Genomic DNA, 22,717 nt, shown 5'->3' with positions numbered 1-22,717 from the left:
TTTTAACTGCTACTAAAAATACCATGGTAACCACAGACACTGGCATAACCAACATCATGGCTCTGCCCCTTCTAATTAGCGTGCTTGGCCATTTTAACCATACCCCTTGAAAACTGATATATAAATTCATGTAATACAGACATGTGGTCTCCATAGCCCAGAATTGGCAGTAGTAATGGCACTTAAGATCTTGGTGACTGTGTGTGGCACTGATAGAGGAAACCATCTTCCTAGCATGTACATTCCCCAAAATTTTGCCCTGCTAGATCGACCTTGGCCAAGTGTAAGTGCTGTTAATATGAAGTGGAAACGTCTAGGAGCAACAGCAGCTTGGTCACTAATTGCTGGGCCAAGACCAGGACTGCTAAATATAGTGTGTCCTTGATTGTGGAACTCACTGCCAGGTTCCAAACGACCACACACAACCTGTTATCGGGAGCTTCCCCTTGGATCACCTTACGCAATGGCCAGCGTTGACTGAAATTCTGTATTGCATGCCGCCATTGGTCTCTAGAGCAACGGACGACCCTTCAGCCAACCCTAGCAGCAGCCTGATCGGCGGATCTGGTTTAGGCGGATGCCGGGGAGAGTTCAAGGGAAATCGGACACGATATATGCCAGGAGATCATTTCCTGCCTTTTTGGTGTAGGTGGAACAACGGTCTGGGGCTGTTGTGAATGGTTTGGACTCGGTGCCTTAGTTCCAGTGAAGAGAATACCTGATGCTACATTATGAAATGATCTTCTACAGAATTGTTGTTTACAACTTCCATAGCAACAGTATGTGGAAGGCCCTTTCCTGATTCGGCATCAGAATGTCCCCGGGCATGAAGTAAGGTCCATCAGAAGAAAAATGGTTTGGTGTGTGAAAACGTCGCTGGTCGGCACAGAGCATTGACCTCGGTCTCATCGAATACCTGTTGGGTGAATCGGAAGCTGACTGCAAACCAGACCTTATAACCCAAGATTAGTGCCCAGCCTCACTAATGGAGCATACACACGGTCAGATTGTCAGATGAACGATTTTACCAAAGATTTGAACGATTTTTGACTGCATTAACATGAATAGAATAGTCCAAGTCTGACTGCAAACACATCAGATGTCAGATATCGTTATCTGACCATCGGGAACGCGCATCATTCAAATCGTTCATCTGACAGATATGTCAGATTTTCCTTCAGCTATGAACGATTGAATGATTTTTTTAAGTCGTTATCGTTCAGATCTGAAGAAAAATCTGACCGTCTGTATGCACCATAAGGCTTTTTGTGGCGAATCGCCGCAATCTTTTTGAGAAAAATAAATCTAGGAAAGCCTTCACAGGAGAGAGAAGCCTCTGATAATGGCAAGGAGGAGACCAGCCCCGTATTAATAATACCTATGGGAATGAGACGTTTACCAAGCCTATACAGGTGTCCTATTCGGGTGTCCACATACTGGCGGCCATGTTGTGTGTGTGATGTAGTGAGAACAGTGTGTGGTGCCCTCCCCTCAGCACACTATGATACATACCATTATGCATTAAAAGTGAACTGATACACATTGGGGGGGCTGGAGTTAGGCTAAATGGGTGTATTTCACAAATCTATATATATATATATATATATATTTATTATTGTCAATTTTATTATTAAATCATATAAAAAAAACAGCAAATCTATTAAGGAAGTAAGCCGTAATTGTCCTCACAGTAGTTTCACGGCGACCGACTGCTGTAACAGATGCAATCCATTAATGTCAGCTCTTGTTTGACCACAAAAGGTGAGAAATGGACTTAGGGCACCTGGCAGTGCAAGGGTTAAGCAACTTGTATATTTGTGTTGTTAGCTGGTAGCCGGTGACAGGAGCAGCGAGGGGCTCGGAGATACCTTCTCGCTGTGTAAGAAAACACTGGGAACATAATCTCATTTTCTACGGAGCTGTAGGATGCTCCTCTCATTGTTCGGGGGGTTTTTCTTCCCGTCGTTTTGCCAGAGCATGTCACGGAATGTGCCACAATTATCTTTTATTTGGGTCTCACACCTTAGCGCCAGTCAGTTTCTGCAAGAACAAGCAGTAATTGATACCGGGAGACGCCAACAGGCTGCAGAGATTAAAAACAAGAGAGCCACAGGATGCAGCGATAGGACAGAGGGGAGCGAATAGGGGCTGGGGGAGAGAATTATGTGACTCTGATATTGGTATATTCAGTTTCTTGATTGGAGCGCGATTTGTCTCCAGATGCAATCGTTAGGAGGGGCGGACAATGGGCTTAATTCAAAGTTGTACACAAACCCGATTAGTTTGCATACAACTACAATGGCTGGCGATCTCTGAGAGGAGTACAGGCAACATTGCACCCCCCCCCCTGGTGCACAACGAATTACTGCTCTCATTTTCTGAGAAACTATACTGGAGCATTCAGCCCAAAAACACAGCTGAAATATAGCTTTAATTTGTCTAAAGGTGAGTACTCCCCAAACGAAATCGTCCTGTGTGTCCCCGGCAGGGGTGTGCTGAGTGTTGTTAACGACACTGAGCACAAACACTGAACGAAATCAATAACGATTTCGTTCAGTTCCAGGCTCACTCCCTCATCCCTGTACATGTTTAACCTGACAATAGGTTCATGCATTAGTAGTTATCGTTCATCGTTTTGGCGCAAAACTGGACGATTTTTTGGGCGACTGAACGATAACGACACCGTTATCATTCAGTCGTCCTAAAAATATCGACCTGTGTGTACGCACCTTAAGTCATCGTGGGGGAAAAAAACCCACATAATGTTGGTGCTCACGGGATCTGTACTGCGTGCATGCGCAGGACCTGTAATGCGCACATACCGATCTGTGTCTGCGACAATGCTCGCAGTGCCCCCCAAGTCGCAGCCTGCCGTTTGGGAGCGGGGTTGGGGTGGCGATGGGAAGTGTTTCCCACAATGGAGGCGTGTCACTTCCGTTTTGTGGGAGTTCCCCAGGCCAGTGTCTGCGTCTTCCGACACACAGTTACTCACATCTGCAGCGTGTCGTCCCTGGCCATCCTGAGTAAGCTGACGCAGCAGCGGATCACACAAGCATGCAGGAGGCGTCTTAACAAGACAAGACGTCACTTGCAGCGTTGGCGTAATTTCCCACAGCAGCTGCATCCAAAGATGCGGCTGCTGTACTTACTGCGTCCATCTTGGAATTGAGCCCTATGTGCGGATTGAGTGGTGCTTGGGTGGGCTGTGTGCGGATAATTGCGTGGCGGGTGGATGAGTCGCGTGCAGTTTGTGTGGCGGGCGTTTGGGATGTGTGCAGGTTCTGTGGTGGCTGGATGAGTCGCGTGCAGTTTGTGTGGCGGGTGTTTGGGATGTGTGCAGGTTCTGTGGTGGCTGGATGAGTCGCGTGCAGTTTGTGTGGCGGGCGTTTGGGATGTGTGCAGGTTCTGTGGTGCGTGGATGAGTCGCGTGCAGTTTGTGTGGTGGCTGGATTCTGCTCATCGCTTCAGAGACAAAAGTGGGGTATTCTAAACACAATTCTAACGATTTGCTCTCCCCATTTAAATAGTCAACAAATGTGTATACGGGGATGGATCCAAAGGTTGGTGACCTGACCAGGAATAACAGAGAAATGTAAGTTCAATTGGCCTTTATTTTTTGACATAGGGCCGTGTTCAATTAGTTTCACCTCGGCCAAAAAAGTTCTGCCTACCCGACTTTTTTGCCTACATCGCATGTTTTGGACGAGAAAACTTATTGCATCCCTTCTTTTAGCCCTATTCAATGACTAACAGGTGAAAAAGCCAAGCAGATTGTTATAATGTTTTTTTCCTGGATTTTTAGACACAGTTGCCCTTTGGGGGGCTGTCCCAAGAGTTCTGAGTGGTTTCTCCACGTTTGCACCCCAAAATAAAAAATGTCCACTTCTTTTCTCATGGTATTCTGAGGCAAATCTTTTTCGCCTATTACATTGACTTTCCACGTAGGCGAAAACAGGCTGGAATTGAATTTGGAGATAAGTTCCGACCACACGAAAAGCCACAATCGACAATACTTTTTCGCGGAAACCTTCTTTTTGCTTCTAAATGAATACGGCCCATAGTTTACATTTACTTATACACTTTTCCCATCGATGCTCCAACCTCTTGATTCCGTTCATGAAAAAGTCCATTGATTGGTCCTCAACCCAGCCCTGTACAATGTCACCAGACACAAAAGTCTTCCCACCAATGTGTTCTTTGAGCTTTGGAAAGAGGAAGACGTCACTAGGGGGCAGGTCTGGTGAATAGGGGGCAACCAATTCGAACGACAGCTCGAACTTTTAGTAGTATCCTTTATTCAACTTTTAGCGATGTTCTGTTTATTATTCAATATCTCCAAAAATAAAAAAAAACTACTGTGCTGTAGTTTTCCACAGTGTTCTGCTAAGACATCTAGTACATACATACGGGGATCAATACGGGGTGACATCTACTACTATGTCAGAACACAGACTTTGGATCCACCCTCCTAATATAAGGGTATCCAAATCTTTGAGGTGACTATTGTTATACTTTTTGTTTTATCATATAGCAGGGAGTGCATTATTTATTATCAGGGTCGGCGTAAGTACACTCCAGATATAAATAATGATCCTCACTACTAAAATGACATGTTTTACATCTATTCACAAAGCTTTGGCGAGTATCAGCCTTAAGAATGTTTTTGTTTTCCCGTTTATTCTCCACGATGACTTGGGCTAATGGAAGCTATATTTCACCCATGTGTTTTCAGGCTGAATGCTCCAGTATAGATTTGTTTCTCAGACAGCGAGAGCAGCAACGTGTTACGCGGCGGGCGCGCGACGTTACCTGTGCTCCTCTCAGAGACGCCAGTATAAATATTTCCCCGGCTTTGATGTCTGCTCCCGACTTTGTTTGGTTCTGGCTGAGCTGTCCTGACAGTAAGAGTCACACGCGCTAATAAGGAGTCACTGGCTGGAAATAAAAGATGAAATTATGTTGACCTAACATATTTATGAGCTCTCAGTGCTTTTGTATATACATCGTTTTATTGCACAATCGTTTGTTAATAATACCTTAAACTTTCAACCCTTGTTTTGGCACAATATGCATGTCTGGCCGGTTCACCGGGGCACACGTAGAGTAGGTACGTGGTTTGCATATATTGCAGGGGCAGTAGGGTTTAAATGTGGAAAAATAGTATTTTATATAGGAAAGAGAGTTTTTTATACTGTGTATTTACCCTTTCTTTAGGGACAGGTTCGAGCGAAGAGAGATTTAATATTTATTAATATAGTACTAACTAACATATTCTGTAGCGCTTGGGAACAAACACCGTAATAAAACTAGAATGAGTTTTACCAGATGGGCAAAGAGGTATAGGGCTCTGGTCGGAAGCTTAAAATCTGTAGGATAACAAGACTGTAATACATGGGGGTAATTGTCACATATTTTGTAATAGTCCATCTAGATTGCAAAGGTTTAAAGTGCTTAATAGGCTTTATGATCCAGTAACACATTAGTGCCGGTCTCAAAGAAGGTTGTTTGAGTATGGAAAGAGAACACCTGTAAGTTTTGTGTGAACTGTGTAGAGGTCTGCAATCACGCAGAATAAAATAGTACAGTGTAAGTAGAATCGCATTTTTAAAGGTGGTGATTGTTTATTCTCTTCTGCCTGATTACACCCTTCTGTTATATTCTCCCTGATCACCACATCTGCACAGTTCACACAAAACATACATGTGTTCCCTGTCTGTACTCAAACAACCTTCTAACCCCCAGACCAACATTGCTGTGTGACAGAATCATATAGCCCTCCGAGTACTTTTCGTATCTTTGCAATCTGGTGGGTCCAGTATGCAATGTGTGACACCCTAATGTATCAGGCTTGCCTACCCTCCGGATTTGGCCGGGAGCCTCCCGATTTTCGGGTGCCGCTCCCGGCCCCCCGGAAAGGCAGGCAAGCCTCCCGCTAGTCTCACACCCTCCCCACCTACCCCCTGAAAAAAACAGAAATCCCCGCAGACGGGGGCCTGGTGACGCGATTCGCGCAGAATCGCGTCATCGTGGCCCCGCCCCCTGCTTCACAATGCTGAAAATCACGGCATTGTGAAGAGGGGGCGGAGTCACGATGATGCGATCGTGCGGCTCCGCCCCCAGTGTGACCCAAAATGGCTGCCCCAGCTCCGCCCCCGATGGCCGGCCCCGCCCCCCGCTATTAGCCGACAATCAGCTCCCTCCCGGAAGGCTGGAGCTGATTGTCGGCAAGTATGTAATGTATCATACTAGGCATACCCTAGTTAACATTATTGATAAGGAGGCTGGATGCCTAAGGTAAGGGCACAAACGTTCCTGATTAGACCCTTGCAGAGACTAGTAAGCTGTAGGATGCTCCACAAAATGTTATTTCATACGCTGGACTCTTACCATGGCCCAATAAATTACATTTAGGCCCGTATTCAATTTGGAGTGAAAAACCGTTTTCGGCAAAACTTTTTCGCCGATGACGGAATTGTCGCCGATTTCATTTATCCCCGTATACAATTTGGCCGACTTTTCGCCGGTGCGAAAAATCAATTCCTCAGACCCGGAGAAAAAGTATCCCCATTGAATAGGTGGTGAAAAAAAGTGCAGAATTGGGGTTTTGGGGTGCAGACTTCCAAAACCCACCCTGCACCCCTTGGACTGTCCCCCAAAGATAATCTGTGTCACAAATTTTTTTAAAAAGTACCTTAGGAGACCCCAAAAAAGTACTTTCGTTTTGGGGGCAAAAAAAAAAACAAAGTTGGGGGACAAAATTTTAAACTAGCGAAATAGACTCAGGGGGGGTCCCCAAGTATGCCCCAGCTGTTTTTTTTTTTAATTGGAAGTCGGTGCGGCAGGTGGATTTTTCACATTTTTCAAAACTTCATATTAGCAACTAAAAAATATTCTAGCACCCTTCTAAATGCAATTCGTCCTCACCTTCTTATAAACGCTATATAGCTCCGATTGAGACCATTTAAAAAAAAACAAATACCTTCAGCAGGGTTATTCGGGGGTACCCAGAGTGAACCCCCATGTCAGAGCATCTTTTGGGGGGTGTCAGGCTGATTTCCCCAAAAATGACAGAACTTTTCGCTGATTTCATTTTCGCCGGTTTCCGATTTTGCCGATTACAAATTGAATACGGGGATACGCGGGGACGCGCGCGATACTTTTTCGTCGGCAAAACCTCCGATGACGGCTAAAAGTCCGGTCTCAAATTGAATACGGGCCTAAATCTCAAACAAGCGGTTTTAACCTTTTTTTTTTTTGTGTGTCTCTGAATGTCCCAAACATTCTTTTAGCTTGGAGCTGCCTGTGTCTCCGTACCATTGAAATACACAGCAGCCACTCACCACTAGACTAAGACACTGGCGTTCATTATTGCCTTGCACTGAAATGCCACCGCGCGGGACTGCGAGCCCGCCTTCTCCCACTAGGGTCATCTGACAATGTCAACATGAGAAGCGGGACGCTGTTCAGCCTTTCCCTGCCAATAAACCTTTGTTTATGCAGCACGTTAGCTTTTGGGGTTGGCCCTGTCTGGTATTAAAGCCAGCAGCTTTTTGAAGTTTTCCCTGAAGTTAATCAATTGGATCTGAGCTGACTGTAAAGTTCCCCGAGCTGACCGTGTTCCTGATCCGATCCGTTAGTGTCCCCACGGCTTGCTACACTTGGGTATTATTTTTGCTGTTTGAAGGGGAGATAATGAACAGGACTATGGTAATTATACTCAGGAATATGATCGATTCCTTTCTAAGATTTTCCGGACGTATAATTAACTGAAACAAGGAAGGGGACAAATACCTTCTGTTAAAGTTCTCGTCATTGCTATAGGTGTTAGCATAGTGTATAAATGTAGCTCTTGGAAATAGTAACCGGAGCTGAGAAAAAACAGGGATGTTTTCTTCTTCAGGGTCCACAGGGATCCACAGGGATACCATGGGGATATTATAGTTGGAGAGATCCAGGCACCAAACCGTTAAAGCTTCATCTCCCAGGATGCCTCGGGTCCTCCTCCATATATACCCCGCTCCCAGCCATAGGCCTTCAGTTGTTTGCTTGGTGCGGCAGGATCAAGATGCACCTTTGTAACGGGACTGCTCAGGTAGTCCTAAGCTATTATTTTATGTTTTGTTTCTATGTTTTTGGGTTGGCAGTACTAAGCGTCTGAATTAAATTGTACTGCGACTCTATCTACCTCCGCCTGGCCGCAACACCAGTAACTGGGCTGGTGATGCCAGCGGGTCGCGGCTGAGCTTACTAGCAGCAATGCTGCGACCCGATCTGCAACCGGACGCATGGAGATGTCGGGTAAGGTGTTTCCTTGCTTACAGGGAATCGCGCGCGGCAGTCCTTGCCTCTGGTGTCAGATGCGCACCAGAAGCCGCTGCAGTCAGGGCCCGGGATTGTCCGCATCCTCACTAGACCCCCCCAGGGCCTTATCGTCTGACACCGGGGATCGGCAGCAGACGGTTCTGCTGCCACGAGGCCAGTGTACCCGGCTGGTTGATGCAGCTTAGGGGGATGTAGGTGCTCCCCGGCAGCTCCTCCCCCGACCCAGACGCAGTCCCTACAAAGGGTTTTGTTCGTCTGGGTTGCTCCGCCTACCCTCCACGTGTATATGAGACGCTCATGGTCCACTATCAGTGCGCTGCTGTAGCTGTTGGAGTTTCCCCTGAATTGGGGTATTTTTAATGTATTAACAAATAAAAGTTACATTTTACTTATCATTTATTTCTTCTTGTGTGCCCACAAAAACAACTCCTTACTCCTTCCCCTAAACTTTATGAACCAATAGAATTGATTAGGGCTGCACCCCAGCTATCTAACTATTTAGTCTTGATTTTATAGGGGTTCAACACTCTCTAATTATTAGCGTGCAGATACTCTCCCTCTTTTCCCTCTCCTCTATTTATAAGCAAATGGAGTCTACCAGAGATCTCATGGCGTCACGTCACAACCACAAGGTCCCCAGGTACGGGTTCAGGTCCAGAGACCCACCAGCAGCCTTCGTGGACGCACTGGCAGTAATATGGGACTACAAGCTGGCGTATCTCTTTCCTCCGATTTCTCTTCTCCCAAGAGTTCTCAGGAAATTCAAGCAGGTAGGCGGAATAGTTAATACTGGTGGCTCCGGCTTGGCCCAGACATCATTGGTTCACCGGCATACAGAATCTGTCCATAGACAGTCCATATCCTCTTCCTCTATGGCAGGACCTGCTAACGCAATGTCCCTGCCGGCAGGCCGCCATCAGGGGGGCACTGTCGGGCCTGTAGTCCCGGGCCCGGACACCTGGCAGAAAGGGGGGGGCCCGCTCCTACCGCACCTCTCTCCCACCGCATCTCTCTCTCCCCCCGCCCCCCCTTGCTTGTAGTTTGTGGCATTTTTTTTTTTTGGAGAGCAGCTGCTGTCTCCGGCACATTAGACTAAGCCGGCGGGCACTAGGACCCGCCGCTGCTCTAACAGCCTGTCACTCTGGCTCCAGCAACATGCGTAGGCGGCGCGTCACTGCCTGGGGGCCGGGACTCAGCAGAGGAGACCGCACAGGCACAGTAGCCGGTAAGTTTGAACACGCTGCTGTACGGGGCTGACTGTGCTGTGCCTGTGAAAGGATGGGAAGGCTGGACACATGGGGAGGCCTGGCTGATTGCACATAAGGGGGGGATGGGCTGGACACATAATGGGGGGTCCTGGCTGGACACACATAACGGGGGGTCCTGGCTGGACACACATAACGGGGGATCCTGGCTGGACACACATAACGGGGGTCCTGGCTGGACACACATAAGGGGGAGGCCTGGCTGAATGCACATAAGGGGGGATGGGCTGGACACACATAAGGGGGGGGCTTCTGGCTGGATACACATAAGGGGGGGATGGGCTGGACACATAATGGGGGGTCCTGGCTGGACACACATAAGGGGGGGGTCCTGGCTGGACACACATAAGGGGGGGTCCTGGCTGGATACACATAAGGGGGGGGCTGGTTACAAATAAGGGGGATCCTGGCTGGATACACATAAGGGGGGATGGGCTGGACACACATAAGGGGGGGGTCCTGGCTGGATACACATAAGGGGAGGCCTGGCTGAATGCACATAAGGGGGGGCTGGTTATAAATAAGGGGGTCCTGGTTGGATACACGTAAGGGGGGATGGGCTGGACACACTTAAGGGGGGGGGTCCTGGCTGGACACACTTAAGGGGGAGGCTGGTTACAAATAAGGTTGATCCTGGCTGGATACACATAAGGGGGGATGGGCTGGAGACACATAAGGGGGGTCCTGGCTGGATACACATAAGGGGGGGATTGGCTGAATGCACATAAGGGGGGTCCTGGCTGGATACACATAAGGGGGGGATGGGCTGAATGCACATAAGGGGGGTCCCTGCTGGATACACATAAGGGGGGGATGGGCTGGCTTGATATTTTTTGGCCACATGTTTTTCTTGTAGGAATAAGGTAGGGGAGGAAAGGGGGGCCCTGCCAATTTTGCTAGTCCCGGGCCCCACAATTTCTGATGGCAGCCCTGCCTGCCGGTATCCAGACTCACCTTGTCTGGCTTTGACGGCATGGTTTTTGAATCTTCCATCCTAAGAGCAAAAGGTTTTTCCAGTTCTGTAATTCAGACAATGCTTAGGGCACGGAAGCCTGCCTCTGCTCACATCTATTATAGAGTTTGGCATTCTTTTGGTCAGTGGTGTTCCCATAGGAAGTATGATCCTAAGGTGTTCAGGATTTCCAGGGTACTGGCATTTCTTCAGGTGGGGTTAGACAGAGGTCTCCGCCTGGCCACTTTGAGAGTGTTTCTGCACCATCAGTCTGGTTCCAGAGGATAAGATTGCCTCGTTACCAGATGTTAGAATTTTTTTCCAAGGAGTTCTGCGAGTTCAGTCTCCTTTTTTGTTCCACTGGTAGCACTGTGGGATTTGTCTTTGGTTCTTAAGGGGTTACAAGCTCCCCCATTTGAACCTCTAGACTCTTGTTTTCTTCTTGATATCTTTTCTGCTCGCAGACTCTCTGATTTGGCAGTGATTTCTTGTCGCTCTCTCTTTTTTTTTTTTTTCACCAGGATAGAGCTGTTCTTCGTACAAGGGAGCGCTACCTTCCTAAGGTAGTGTCCTGTTTTCATGTAAATTAAGAAATTGTAGTTCCAGCTCTTCAGGCTCCAGACCTTTCTGTAGGTGAAGCCTCCCTGGATGTAGTTTGCGCTCTCCGTATCTATGTGGAGCGTACAAACTGTGTTAGAAAATCAGATGCTCTTTTTGTATTATAGGGTTTTCACAAACGAGGATGGCCAGCTAATTAGCAGACTCTGGGGAGATGGCTACTCATGACTATCTCTCAGGTGTACACACAGACTGATCTCCCTGTCCCAAGCACGGTGACAGCACCTTCTACTCGGTCTGTAGGGCAGTCATGGGCATTTAGTCGTGGTGCCTCTGCTGAACAATTGTGCAAGGCAGCCACGTGGTCTACTGTCCACACTTTTCTTAGGTTCTACACCTTTGATACTTTTTCTTCTCAGGATGCTTCCTTTGGGCGACGAGTTCTCCTTTCTGCTTTGGAGTGTCCCCCACCCTAGGGGAACTGCTTTAGGACATCCCCATGGTATTCCTATGTACCCTGAAGAAGAAAATTAGAATTACGGTAGACTTGCCTAGATAACTACTTTTCTTCGAGGTCCCTAGGGTCCACAGGACACCCACCCTGATGCACCTGGCTGCATGGGTAATTTTTTCTTTTGGTCACAGATTCCCTCATTTTGTGTAAGTGTGTTTCTGGTGTACGATTGCTATTCCTTCTCCTCTTTCCTTCTCCTGCCTTGAGGCTTGTTAACTAACCTGAAGGCCTATACCTGGGGGCGGGGTATATATGGAGGACGACCCGAGGCATCCTGGGAGCTGAAGCTTTAAATGTTTGGTGCCTGGATGTCTCCAACCATGATATCCCTATGGTATCCCTGTGGCACCCTATGCACCTCGAAGAAAAGGAGTTATCTAGAGAAGTCTACCATAACTCTGATTTTTATATAAAAAAGAAATATATGGCGTAAGTGCTTCCCCAGTGTATGAACACTTCTGTCCCCACAGTGACCCCCTCTATCAGTCTTCTGGCTTATATTGATGTAAGATAGAGGAGCACCTCCCTTTCAGGAAGGCCCGCGCCTGCTTAGGACATGGTTATATACTCACAATGGCATAGCTGATTGGAAATACACTTTAGGAAAGGAAAAAGTAAACTTAATTAGACAATTTATTATATTAATATTTGCACATTCATGCCATCACAGTAACTATATTAATGATTCCACATCTGAAAGCTTGTGTGTCCATCCTAAAGTTTGTTAGGTCTGGGCGATGTTCATTTACCCGATTTTTACCCCGTGTGCAATGGGCTGACTTAGCATCTGGTATTATAGGGAGATTAGTGTTATGCTGGGTACACACCTAGCAGCTATATCTGTAGATGATGGTTGTTCATATACAGTGAACCACCATTATCTTCCAGGCTGATCGCCCGTACACACTTGCCGATGGACAGAAACGTCTGCAGACATCTGTCCATCGGCTGTGCAGCACAGGCAACGCGATATGTCTGAATGACGACGTTCACAGACATATCGCTGGTACACACTGGCCGACGGGCACCAGATATATTGGCCTATCAATTGATCGCCCAATATATCAGTCCAGTGTGTACCCAGCTTTAGGCCTTGTCCTCATAGTTCAGACCAATACTCCCAGTTCATTGCCAACATGGAGGAGCAGCAGCTTCCCTGGTAAAAAGCTGCCAGTTGCCCCTGCATGTCGGCGCGGACTTGGTGACTTTAGAAAGACGACATCCAGCAGAGGGAGATCCAGATCGGCAGGGTGGGGCGCGAAGCCGCAAAAGTGTCTATCACAGCCCTGTTCACCGTGACCGCTTGGTGTGATTCCCGGCATTAAGTCACAAAGAGTCGGGTCATACAAACTACTTTGTCATGCCCAACCCAAGTTCACCAGAGGAGTGGCAGGTTGCACAGCTTCCCGGGAGCTGGGAGAACTTCCCCCAAATTCGGAAGCCTTGCGGAAATTCCGGGATAGCGGGCAAGTGTATGTCAGCGTCTGGTGTTTCGTGATTGGTACAATGGTGAAAATGAAGATGTCCGTCTTTCAGTGTTTTGGGCAACCCCTAAGGATTAGCACATAAGGATGAATGCCCGGCATCACCTGATTGGGCAGCTCCCAGTTACCAATACACTATATTTGTTCGCTGGAAATCTCTCTCTGGGTTATTCAACATTGTATTGATTTTCTACTTTGCATGCGCTGTCTCGTAAATGTGTATATTCAGCAATACAACAGCTAGAAATGCTCTAAAATAAACACTGGGGGAAACGTTACTTTGCCAAAACTAAAAATAGGAAAAGAAAAATTTGTGCCGTACAATAGAGGATCTGAGTTCTGCCAAGTTCCAGAATTAGAAACACCTGTGTGATCCAGGGGGTCCCGCGGCAGGGTAGTCAGACGCTCCGGGTTTTGGCTCTGCTGACTTCTGGGCGGGTCCACAGATTATTTTTCCACAGTAAGTGATTGTAAGCTCATAGGGTTTGTTTTTTTCTCACATGTAGTAAAAAATAAAAGGGGGCCTTTTCTTTCACTGTATGGTAATTCTGTCTGTTTAGTTTCTCTCTCTCTCTCTCTCTTCTCTCTCTCTCTCTCTCTCTCTCTCTCTATATATCTATATATATATATATATATAATGCACTTTGTACAGTGTTATTACTACTGTAGAAATAAATTTGCAAGAGTCGCTTAATTATTAAGTAGCTGTTGGCACTATGTGGGTGTTTTTGGGTATTTTTAATAAAGCAGAATTGTAAAAACAAGATGATAAAATGTGTAAGGTTATTTTTCTTTTGTTTCCATGTTTAATTTAAATGTTAAGAGGCGATTGCATAATAATAATAATTTGGTTTCACCACTATAATGGAAAAGTCAGTCCTGAATCTAGCTCTTGCCTCTCGTGTCATAAACACAATGTACTTTTGTTTGAGCTGTGTAGAGTGATTAGGTATTCACACTATTCTGCACAAACCTCTGGCTGCAAGAAAATGAGATGTTGGAATGGGGGATGCGAGAGATCTTTAATTGTACACCCTCCTATTTTCCACATTTAGCCACCCCCTGTGCCCCCTCCTCTATTTCTAATTTTAAACAAACTTAACTTTGCAAGGGCAGCGCTATCCCTTCTGCTCAGGTTCGTCGTAGTGAATTACTCAGTATTATAATAATTTTGGGGCATGGCAGTATGGTGAGATTGAAGTAATTTGGGCCAGGATATGAACTCATTGGGGTACAGATGTGTCCAAAAAGCCCCTCTCAGTTCGCCTGGTTCTGTGAGAGACTGCTAGCACCGAGCGTCTTTTATGCAGTGTTTTGACGCACTGCGTCCGATTAGGACGCACCAGCAGTCTGTGCTGATTAATCTGATATGCGACACTTGTATATCTGTGTGCGACTGGGTCTCTGAATCTGTATACGACGTGCTACAATGTAGTGGCCGCAGCTTTTTCCATTCCAAGTTTCGATGTGCTTCATATACAGACTCGCGTAACAGATTACTCAGCACAGTCTGCTGGAGCGTCCTAGTCTCATCGCATTGTTACTTAGACGCATTATCGGCAAAACAGACGCCTGACGCTAGCAGAGTAGCACGGGACCTGGCGACTCACGCCAGGCAACTCGCGCTGCGTGGCGTATTAAGGCGCGATGTATGAGGACACATCTGTACCTTTAAATCCAGAAAAACAGTCACACAATATATATTCTGTCAGAATTCATTCATCTTTAGAATCTAGATTTATCGATGGAGTTTTGCACCTAAGGACTGTTTAGTAGCGATGACGCCTTGTGGCCCTGAGAAGAGGCAGTGTTGGAGGGAAGACTCTGTACTTGTAATCTTCCCAGTATTAGCGAGAGGGCGCTGAGTACCAATGCACATACTATACTGGTGATACATTGTCTCCTGTCTGTCCTGCAGGTAAATGACGACTACAGTGTGATTGGACGTTCCCTGTTCAAAAAAGAGACCAACATCCAGCTGTTTGTGGGACTGAAGGTGGAGTTGTCGACGGGAGACCTGGGCGTTATAGAAGGGAGCTTCGGGCAAAGTGGAAAGTTTAAGATCCGAATCCCGAGTGAGTATTCTTCTAGCTCTCACTTACATTGTAAAACTGCTAAGAAAGGAACAAAATATCCACCACTCTAAAAAACACACAAACAGCCGTGTAAGTGCTAAGTGTTATGGTGCGTACACACGGTCAGATTTAATAGGATGATAAGAACGATAACGATATTAATATATCGTTATCGATCATATCGTCCTGTTTTTGGGCCCTTCCAACCCCCAAACGATGGTCGATGCGCGGGCACGGATGGTCGATATCGACCATTGCCCGTGCATGAAGGCCAACCTGGTCGATATCGACCAGGTTAGCCTGGTTACTATAGGGACCCGCGATCGTTGATCACGGGTCGTTACAGTTGTTTGGGGGTTGGTGCATGAGCTGATGTCCGATATCGAACATCCAGCACATGAAGGACAATCATGCAACGATATGTGATTGTTGTCTTATCGCTCCGTGTGTACGGAGCTTTACTTTACAAATTGGGTGTGTGAGCTGTTGTGTATATTGGTCCTGATTCAGTACCGACCGCAAGTGCAAATACGGACGCTCATCGAGCGATTGTTTTCCATCACGCATGCGTATAAGCCACACTCTGCGATCGCAGCGGTGGCAATGCGACTACTGATGCACAGAGGAGTCCATTGCAAAGTGAGTGACGGCGCTTGGGGGTGGACGTAAGAACGCTGGCGTGTCTCTCCGTTTGAACAGCGTTTCCTGGACGTGCATAAATTAGCCCCTGCGATTGCACACGCAGCCTGAGAGTTCTCTGCGTGCGAGGTGACTTGCAGTGTCTGCGGCCGGTCAGACCTGGTGTAAATGCTGCATGACTGGCCGATGTGCATCAATGGTACCGATGTTTACACAGAAGAGCGGATTGGATGGATATGCGAAAGCGGAAGTGGGCGTCTTTATGCCAGTTGAACTTGGGTGGACATTAGCTTATTTTTCCTGCTGCGTTCCGTGCGAAATCGCCGCTGTGAACGTAATCCGTACCGAATCAGGCCCATTGTCCTATGGGGTGTGGTATATTTTGTCGGCATTTATAATGTCGACAGGGGAGTGACGACATGGTCTGCATTGACCCCGTCGACATTCCTCAAGTTGAGACTGCTGAAATGCTTACATGATTAGAATGTTGACAATATGTCCCTGGAGGTCTAGTAGTGAGTTACCTGGTTCGGCGGCTCCAGCGTCAGCGTCTGGCAGTGGCGTCCTGATGACTTCCGTACTATATGATTTGTATTTATGCTCCATTTGGCTGCTTTTTGGCCTATCCCCCTGTCCATTCAGACTTGTCTAAACAGGAACAGGTACAGTTGGCCTGGCTTAAATATTCTGTGCTGCTTATATTTTAATGCTCTGATTTGGGTACACATTTTTTTTTCTTACCCCTAACAACTAACCTCCTATTTTATACCCAATCGTGAATAATAAATGCAATAGGTGCTGGGGGCCTATGACTAGGGCCCCTAAAATGCAGCAAAATTATATTTAGTCTAGAGGAAAGTTAAAGCTGGGGTCCCAAGTAGCTGTGGAAGTTATTTCTGTTCCCCACTTTGAAATTGTTGGGCAGGGGCTGTGAGTGGGAGGTATAATAAGAGGCTGCAAGGTCCGTCTGGTGTATCCCCAACCCCCTGCAGGGGATGCGGTTAATATACCTACGGCCGGGATCCCGATCAGTGTAAGAAGACCGGCGCCAAAATCCTGACTTGGCTGGAGATGCAGACGGCGCAATCCCACCGGCCGGTCTCCCGATCATAAGTATAGCGGGACCGGGTAGGTGTTAGCCGTGGGGGGGGGGAGGCTTAGTCACCCCGGGGGGGAGTTAGGGTTAGGCTGCGGGAGGGGGAAGGTTAGGATTAGGCTCTAGACAGGAGGGGTTAGGATTAGCACCACCGTGGAGAGGTTATGGTTAGGCACTAAGGGGGGAGAATAGGGCAGGGGAACACTACTCACCGTTCCCCTGTCGGGATTGGAGGCATTGGGATGCCGCTGTCAGTCTATTGACAGCCGGCATCCCAACTGTCGGTATAACATATCGATTCCCCCCAGCAGCGCCACATAACCCTGGTTGCCGGCTGTGACTGTGAGACAAACAGCAGAGTCTGAGGAAAATGGCTACCTGGAGCAGAGCCGTAATGAGGGGTGGGTGAGTGGGGACGCTGTACGGGCACTAGGGGACAGCACCATCGCTGCCCTATGGCACCTGCATTTTGCTTGCAGAGTGCCTGCAACGGCAGCCTAGAAAGCTGCCTGGAGATTCCCTGGTGGCCCCACCCCCGTCATGCTGCCTGGAGATTCCCTGTGGTCCCACCCCCCTCATGCTGCCTGGAGATTCCCTGCTGGCCCCACCCCCCTCATGCTGCCTCGAGATTCCCTGGTGGCCCCATCCCCCTCATGCTGCCTGGAGATTCCCTGCTGGCCCCACCCCCCTCATGCTGCCTGGAGATTCCCTGGTGCCCCATCCCCCTCATGCTGCCTGGAGATTCCCTGGCGGCCCCACCCCCCTCATGCTGCCTGGAGATTCCCTGGCGGCCCCACCCCCCCTCATGCTGCCTGGAGATTCCCTGGCGGTCCCACCCCCCCTCATGCTGCCTGGAGATTCCCTGGCGGCCCCACCCCCCTCATTCTGCCTGGAGATTCCCTGTGGTCCAACCCCCCTCATGCTGCCTGGAGATTCCCTGTGGTCCCACCCCCCTCATGCTGCCTGGAGATTCCCTGCTGGCCCCACCCCCCTCATGCTGCCTGGAGATTCCCTGCTGGCCCCACCCCCCTCATGCTGCCTGGAGATTCCCTGCTGGCCCCACCCCCCTCATGCTGCCTGGAGATTCCCTGGCAGCCCCACCCCCCTCATGCTGCCTGGAGATTCCCTGGCGGCCCCACCCCCCCTCATGCTGCTTGGAGATTTCCTGTCGGCCCCATCCCCCCTCATGCTGCCTGGAGATTCCCTGGCGGCCCCACCCCCCTCATGCTGCCTGGAGATTCCCTGACGGCCCCACCACCCCTCATAATGACTGAATATGTGAAGGGGATGTAGCCATGACAGGGCAGATTATCACCCTGCTACGGCTCTGACCTGGAGGGACTCTGCCCTGGTTAGGGTGATATCTCGTCCTGCCTTTTAGTGCAGCGTTAATTGACCTTTGCATTAAACTGAAGTGTTTTTATTTTTGTTTATGTACTGTGTGTGTGTGCATATGTATGTATGTATATTGGTGTGTGCGCGTGTGTGTGTGTGTGTGTGTGTGTATGTATGTATATGTGTGTATATATATATATATATATATATATATATATACACATATATATAAATAATATATATGAAGTGTAATGTTGGAGTTTGCCCTTTTTAGTCTACACAGTGTTTACATTATACCGCCACTTTTCATGAATAAATTCTGAGCCTTGTATTACGGGGTCTTCCAACATTCATTACTGTAGCTCGCCTGGATCATCAATGAGCACCAGTTAGCCGTCAGACCTCCCCTGGAATGAATGTGCGATAGCAGAAACATTGTATGACGTCCGCTTTGCAATGTAATGCGGTGCATACACACTAGACTATATGCTCCCTGAGCGATATCGTCTGGTGTGTCCCCGGCAGGCTGTGCTCAATGTCGTTCATGACATTGAGCACAGCCGCTGAACGATATTATTAGCAATATCGTTCAGCGCCGGGCTCTCTCACCCATTCCCTGACATGCAGCAACCTGACCAGGTCATCAGGTTGGCCTGCATGTCAGCGCGATGAACGATGATGGCGAACGACCCGCGGGAACGCGCGTCGGCAACATCGTTCATCTTTTTTGTGTTAAAAATGGACGATAAAGTGGACGACTGAACGATAACGATATCGATATCGTTATCGTTCAGTCGTCCACTTTAATCGCCCAGTGTGTACGCACCATAACTGTCATTATGTGTTCAATATATCATCTCTGCTGCTGGCAGTCTGGTAGGCCCTAGAATCATAAACCATTAGAATGTTTTTTCATTTGAAATGTTTAAGGATCACCTTCATAATCTAAAGCTATCTGGGTGATGTCAACATTATCCACATACTGTTCCCATGTACAGAACCATTATTCTGGCACAGCTCAACCAGACTGTACAGAAAAGTGTCTGTCTTTACGATGTAGCTCGCCTCAGTCTTTTTGGGGTCACGGAGGGGAAGTTTAGACTATTAGGGAAGCTTAGTCAGACTATTTTGATTTTCTTTTGCCGTGTATTTATTTTGAAGGGGGGCAGGGGTGGGGGGCCAGGGTGTCCAGATATCCAGTGCTGTTTTAACAGTTAAAACAAGATGGGGGGGGGGGGGGGTGAGTATGATACAGCGTGTATGAACTGTAGTTCACATTCCTGCACCAGGTCACCGCTGCCTCTAAATGTGCCTGCATCCTGTTTGTGGGCTGCTTTTTTTTATTTCATTAAAAGCGACTGATCAGATTCCTTTATCCCGCAAACTTTTCTAGTCTGTCTTAGCCCGCAGATTACTTCCATAAAGAATTAGAAGTAACCTTTTCCTGACTCCCTTTGATGGCGGCGTTTACCGTAGAAGGCTTAATCTGCACACGCTGGAAATGTTTGTGGTCCTCTCTGAGCATTAGGGTTTAAACATTTCCTTCTCACTTCCTCTTTTCACCAAGTTATTCTGTGTGTTTCATGACCTTGTAAATTAGTATTGGAGTACTGCACAATTCTTACTGTAAAATGCAGCGTATTTAAGGCATGGCTCCCGCGGGGATACTCGTGTTTTCGTTACCCCGATTTATCCAGGAGTCTCCTTGCCAAGAGTCTGTCTGCAGATTCCCAGCCAACAATCTGTAGACTGCCAGAGCCGCAGTCCTTTATCTCTGTTTTTTTGTTTTTCAAACCCATGTACTCAGCACAGTATATACCCTCATGCAACTTCTGCTTCAATGCGATCTTCATGGTTTTACTCTGTGCTCTTCAGTCATGTTTTTATTTCATTTGGAAGATTTGTTTTTATCCTAAGATACGTTGCAGCCCTACTTCATGCTTTGGATACATTTCATCACTTGCTAGTTTATATTTAGCCCCTCGCTAGGGTCGGGATGCAGCAAAGGGCGAAATGTGGTCAAACCCCGAAAATGTGGGTTCAACCGCATTTCTCCTATGCGCCAACCAAGCCCTGGAATTCGATGCACTCCGGGACTTGGTTGCGGTGGGTAACGGCTTCTATTGGGAAAGTGCGGCGCGAGACTGGGAAGTCCCTCCATCGCAAAGGGCCGCTCTTACCCAGAGAGTGGTGTTCTTCATGCATACCGGCATGCGTGCGAAGGGCGGTGGGGTCCCGAATGCAATGCGTCATGCATCCCGTCCGGGGTAGATGTACTAAGCCTTGGGGCGTGATAAAATGGAAAGTGATAAAGTACCAGCCAACCAGCTGCTAACTGTCATTTTTCAAACACAGCCTGTAATGTGGCAGTTAGGAGCTGATTGGTTGGTACTTTATCACTCTCCACTTTATCACTCTACTAGAGTGGGGGCACAGGTGTCGCAGTCGTTTGCACCATCATCAGAGTGCTGTCCGGTTCTTCAAATCGCGGCATTGTGCCGCAGGGGGTGGAGCTATGGAGCCGCCGTTCACGGTGGATTGCTGCATCAAGCTCCTGGACTGCCCCCGTCATCGGGGAAGTGGGTGGGATTGGGGAGGCTGGTTTGCTGTACCAGGAGTGCGGGAGAGCAACCCAAATTTCCCGATTCTCCCGGACAATTCCTGTAGAGTAGGCAAGTATGGATTGTATTCCGGGAACAGAAAGTTTTGGTAATAGCGCGGTAGTTTGGGTGATTGTCTTCTCCTGACAATATAAAGGTGAAATGATTGAAATACGTAGAATGCAAGAAAAAAAAAAAAAAGTGTATTCAGTAAAAGTCAATGAGTCCTCGGGAGGTGACAAAGGACCCTTTTTATTTTGTCATTTTCAATGAGGCACAAAGCAGACTTTTAAGGTCCGTCGTTTTCTGTGTCTTAATACCTGGCCTGCCTCCTGCCTCACATCCCGCATGCTACTGTACAGCCAGAGGGTAATCGCACACAAATAACGGGGGGCGGCTTTGTGAGGAGCTAAAAGGATTATTTGCTAGAGACAAAAACAGTGGTACTCTAGTGCAAATTAAGCTCCGCAAGAAGAGTCGCAAATAGTTTTCAGAATATAAACCTGGGGGAACACTGAAGCGACTGGTGTTCATTCCGACTTTCCCGGCAATTTCTCTTGAGCCCAGAACAAGCGATATTGAGCCACTGTGTACCCACTGTGCAATCTTGCCAACGACTGAACGATTTATCGTATAATTTGTTCATACACGATTTATCGTTCCTCCTGTACAAACTAGAATGACCATCTTTAAGATCACTGGCTGGGAGAGGCAAGAGGCCAAACTGGAACGACATATCGCCTGGTTGGCCATACACACTAAGCGTTATGGACCATATCGCTTTGTCACTCATTTTGATGTGCAGCACGGACAACTAGCGACCAGCGGCGGGCGCGCAATCACGCGTACACACTGAGCGTTGTAGGCGATTTGTCGTTACGAAACAACAAATCGGCCCGACATCGCTCCAATGTGTACCCAGCTTTAGTACAACGACAGGAATATTTTGCCTGCCTTTCTTAATACATACCTTCCAGGAATGCAAATGCAGAACGTTACATGCCTTGGTGTAATGTGTATAAACTTAAAATTCTGCACGTTACAGGGTAGAATATCGACTTACAGATATGTATATGTTGTTATATCGTTGTCTAGGTTACCGTATAACCTAAAATGTTTGTCATGGTGGGGTAACTGTGTATTTATGTAATGGCTAATTCTGCCCATTGAAGTAATCCATTGCAGTCAAAGGGCTTGATGAAATTACTCTGTCACAATGTCGACCGGCTCTTTTGTCAGGAACGCAGTTTTTTTTTTTTCCCGTTATCTGGGCCGATGCTAGTCAGACTAATCATGTAGCTCTCGGCACAATAGCCGGCTAAAGAGCTTCCTATCCAGATGAATGGGGGTTTCTCACAGGTCCTGTAATCCTGGTTTAAAAATAGTTCCACTCATGGAAACAAGAAGGGCAAATGATTAAATTGCAAATGTGCAGGGGAATTAAATTATGTCACCATAATACGCATTGTATCACAGCCACGGATTCCGCTCCTGCGCCCGCGTCGCCTATTGTGGAGCGAGGAGGGATATAGAAGACGGATAGACTGCAACAGAAGGATCACACTTTCCCAGGCACGATCCGGTTGTACAAATTGTCTTCGCAGCCGGAGTTAAGACGGTATGACATGAAAGCAGATAAGTTCATTAGAAGGTTGGTGAACCAGCTCATGGACATCATCCTTCAGTGGGATAGAAGCGCTGGCTGGCGGCAGTCATTTAATCGTATTGATTGCCCAGCCAAACAGATATTCCCCCAGCACCCGAGTTGAAAGGGGAATTTCAGCTAAACTGTCAGAGGCATCCCCGGTTATCAGCTTAATAAGAACACATCATATTACCTTTAAGAAAATAGATTGGATAACGGTTTGCCTAAGTAT

At 47.6% G+C, this 22,717-nt stretch overlaps 1 protein-coding gene across 2 annotated transcripts in view; it reads left to right on the top strand.

The window, feature by feature from the left end:
* EEFSEC (eukaryotic elongation factor, selenocysteine-tRNA specific) overlaps positions 1–22,717 on the top strand; it is a 175,338-nt gene that overhangs the window by 99,320 nt on the left and 53,301 nt on the right. For both annotated transcript variants that reach the window (XM_088479854.1, XM_088479853.1), the window contains exon 6: positions 15,014–15,170. In XM_088479854.1, the coding sequence (XP_088335980.1) occupies positions 15,014–15,170 (157 nt within the window). The remainder of the gene's footprint in view (positions 1–15,013; positions 15,171–22,717) is intronic.

This window comes from Taudactylus pleione, unplaced genomic scaffold (genome assembly GCF_031769625.1).
Source record: "Taudactylus pleione unplaced genomic scaffold, aTauple2 ptg000247l, whole genome shotgun sequence".
Taxonomy (NCBI): Eukaryota; Metazoa; Chordata; class Amphibia; order Anura; family Myobatrachidae; genus Taudactylus; species Taudactylus pleione.
The sequence above is the reverse complement of the archived record's forward strand: the minus strand, read 5'-3'. Positions and strand labels throughout refer to the sequence as shown.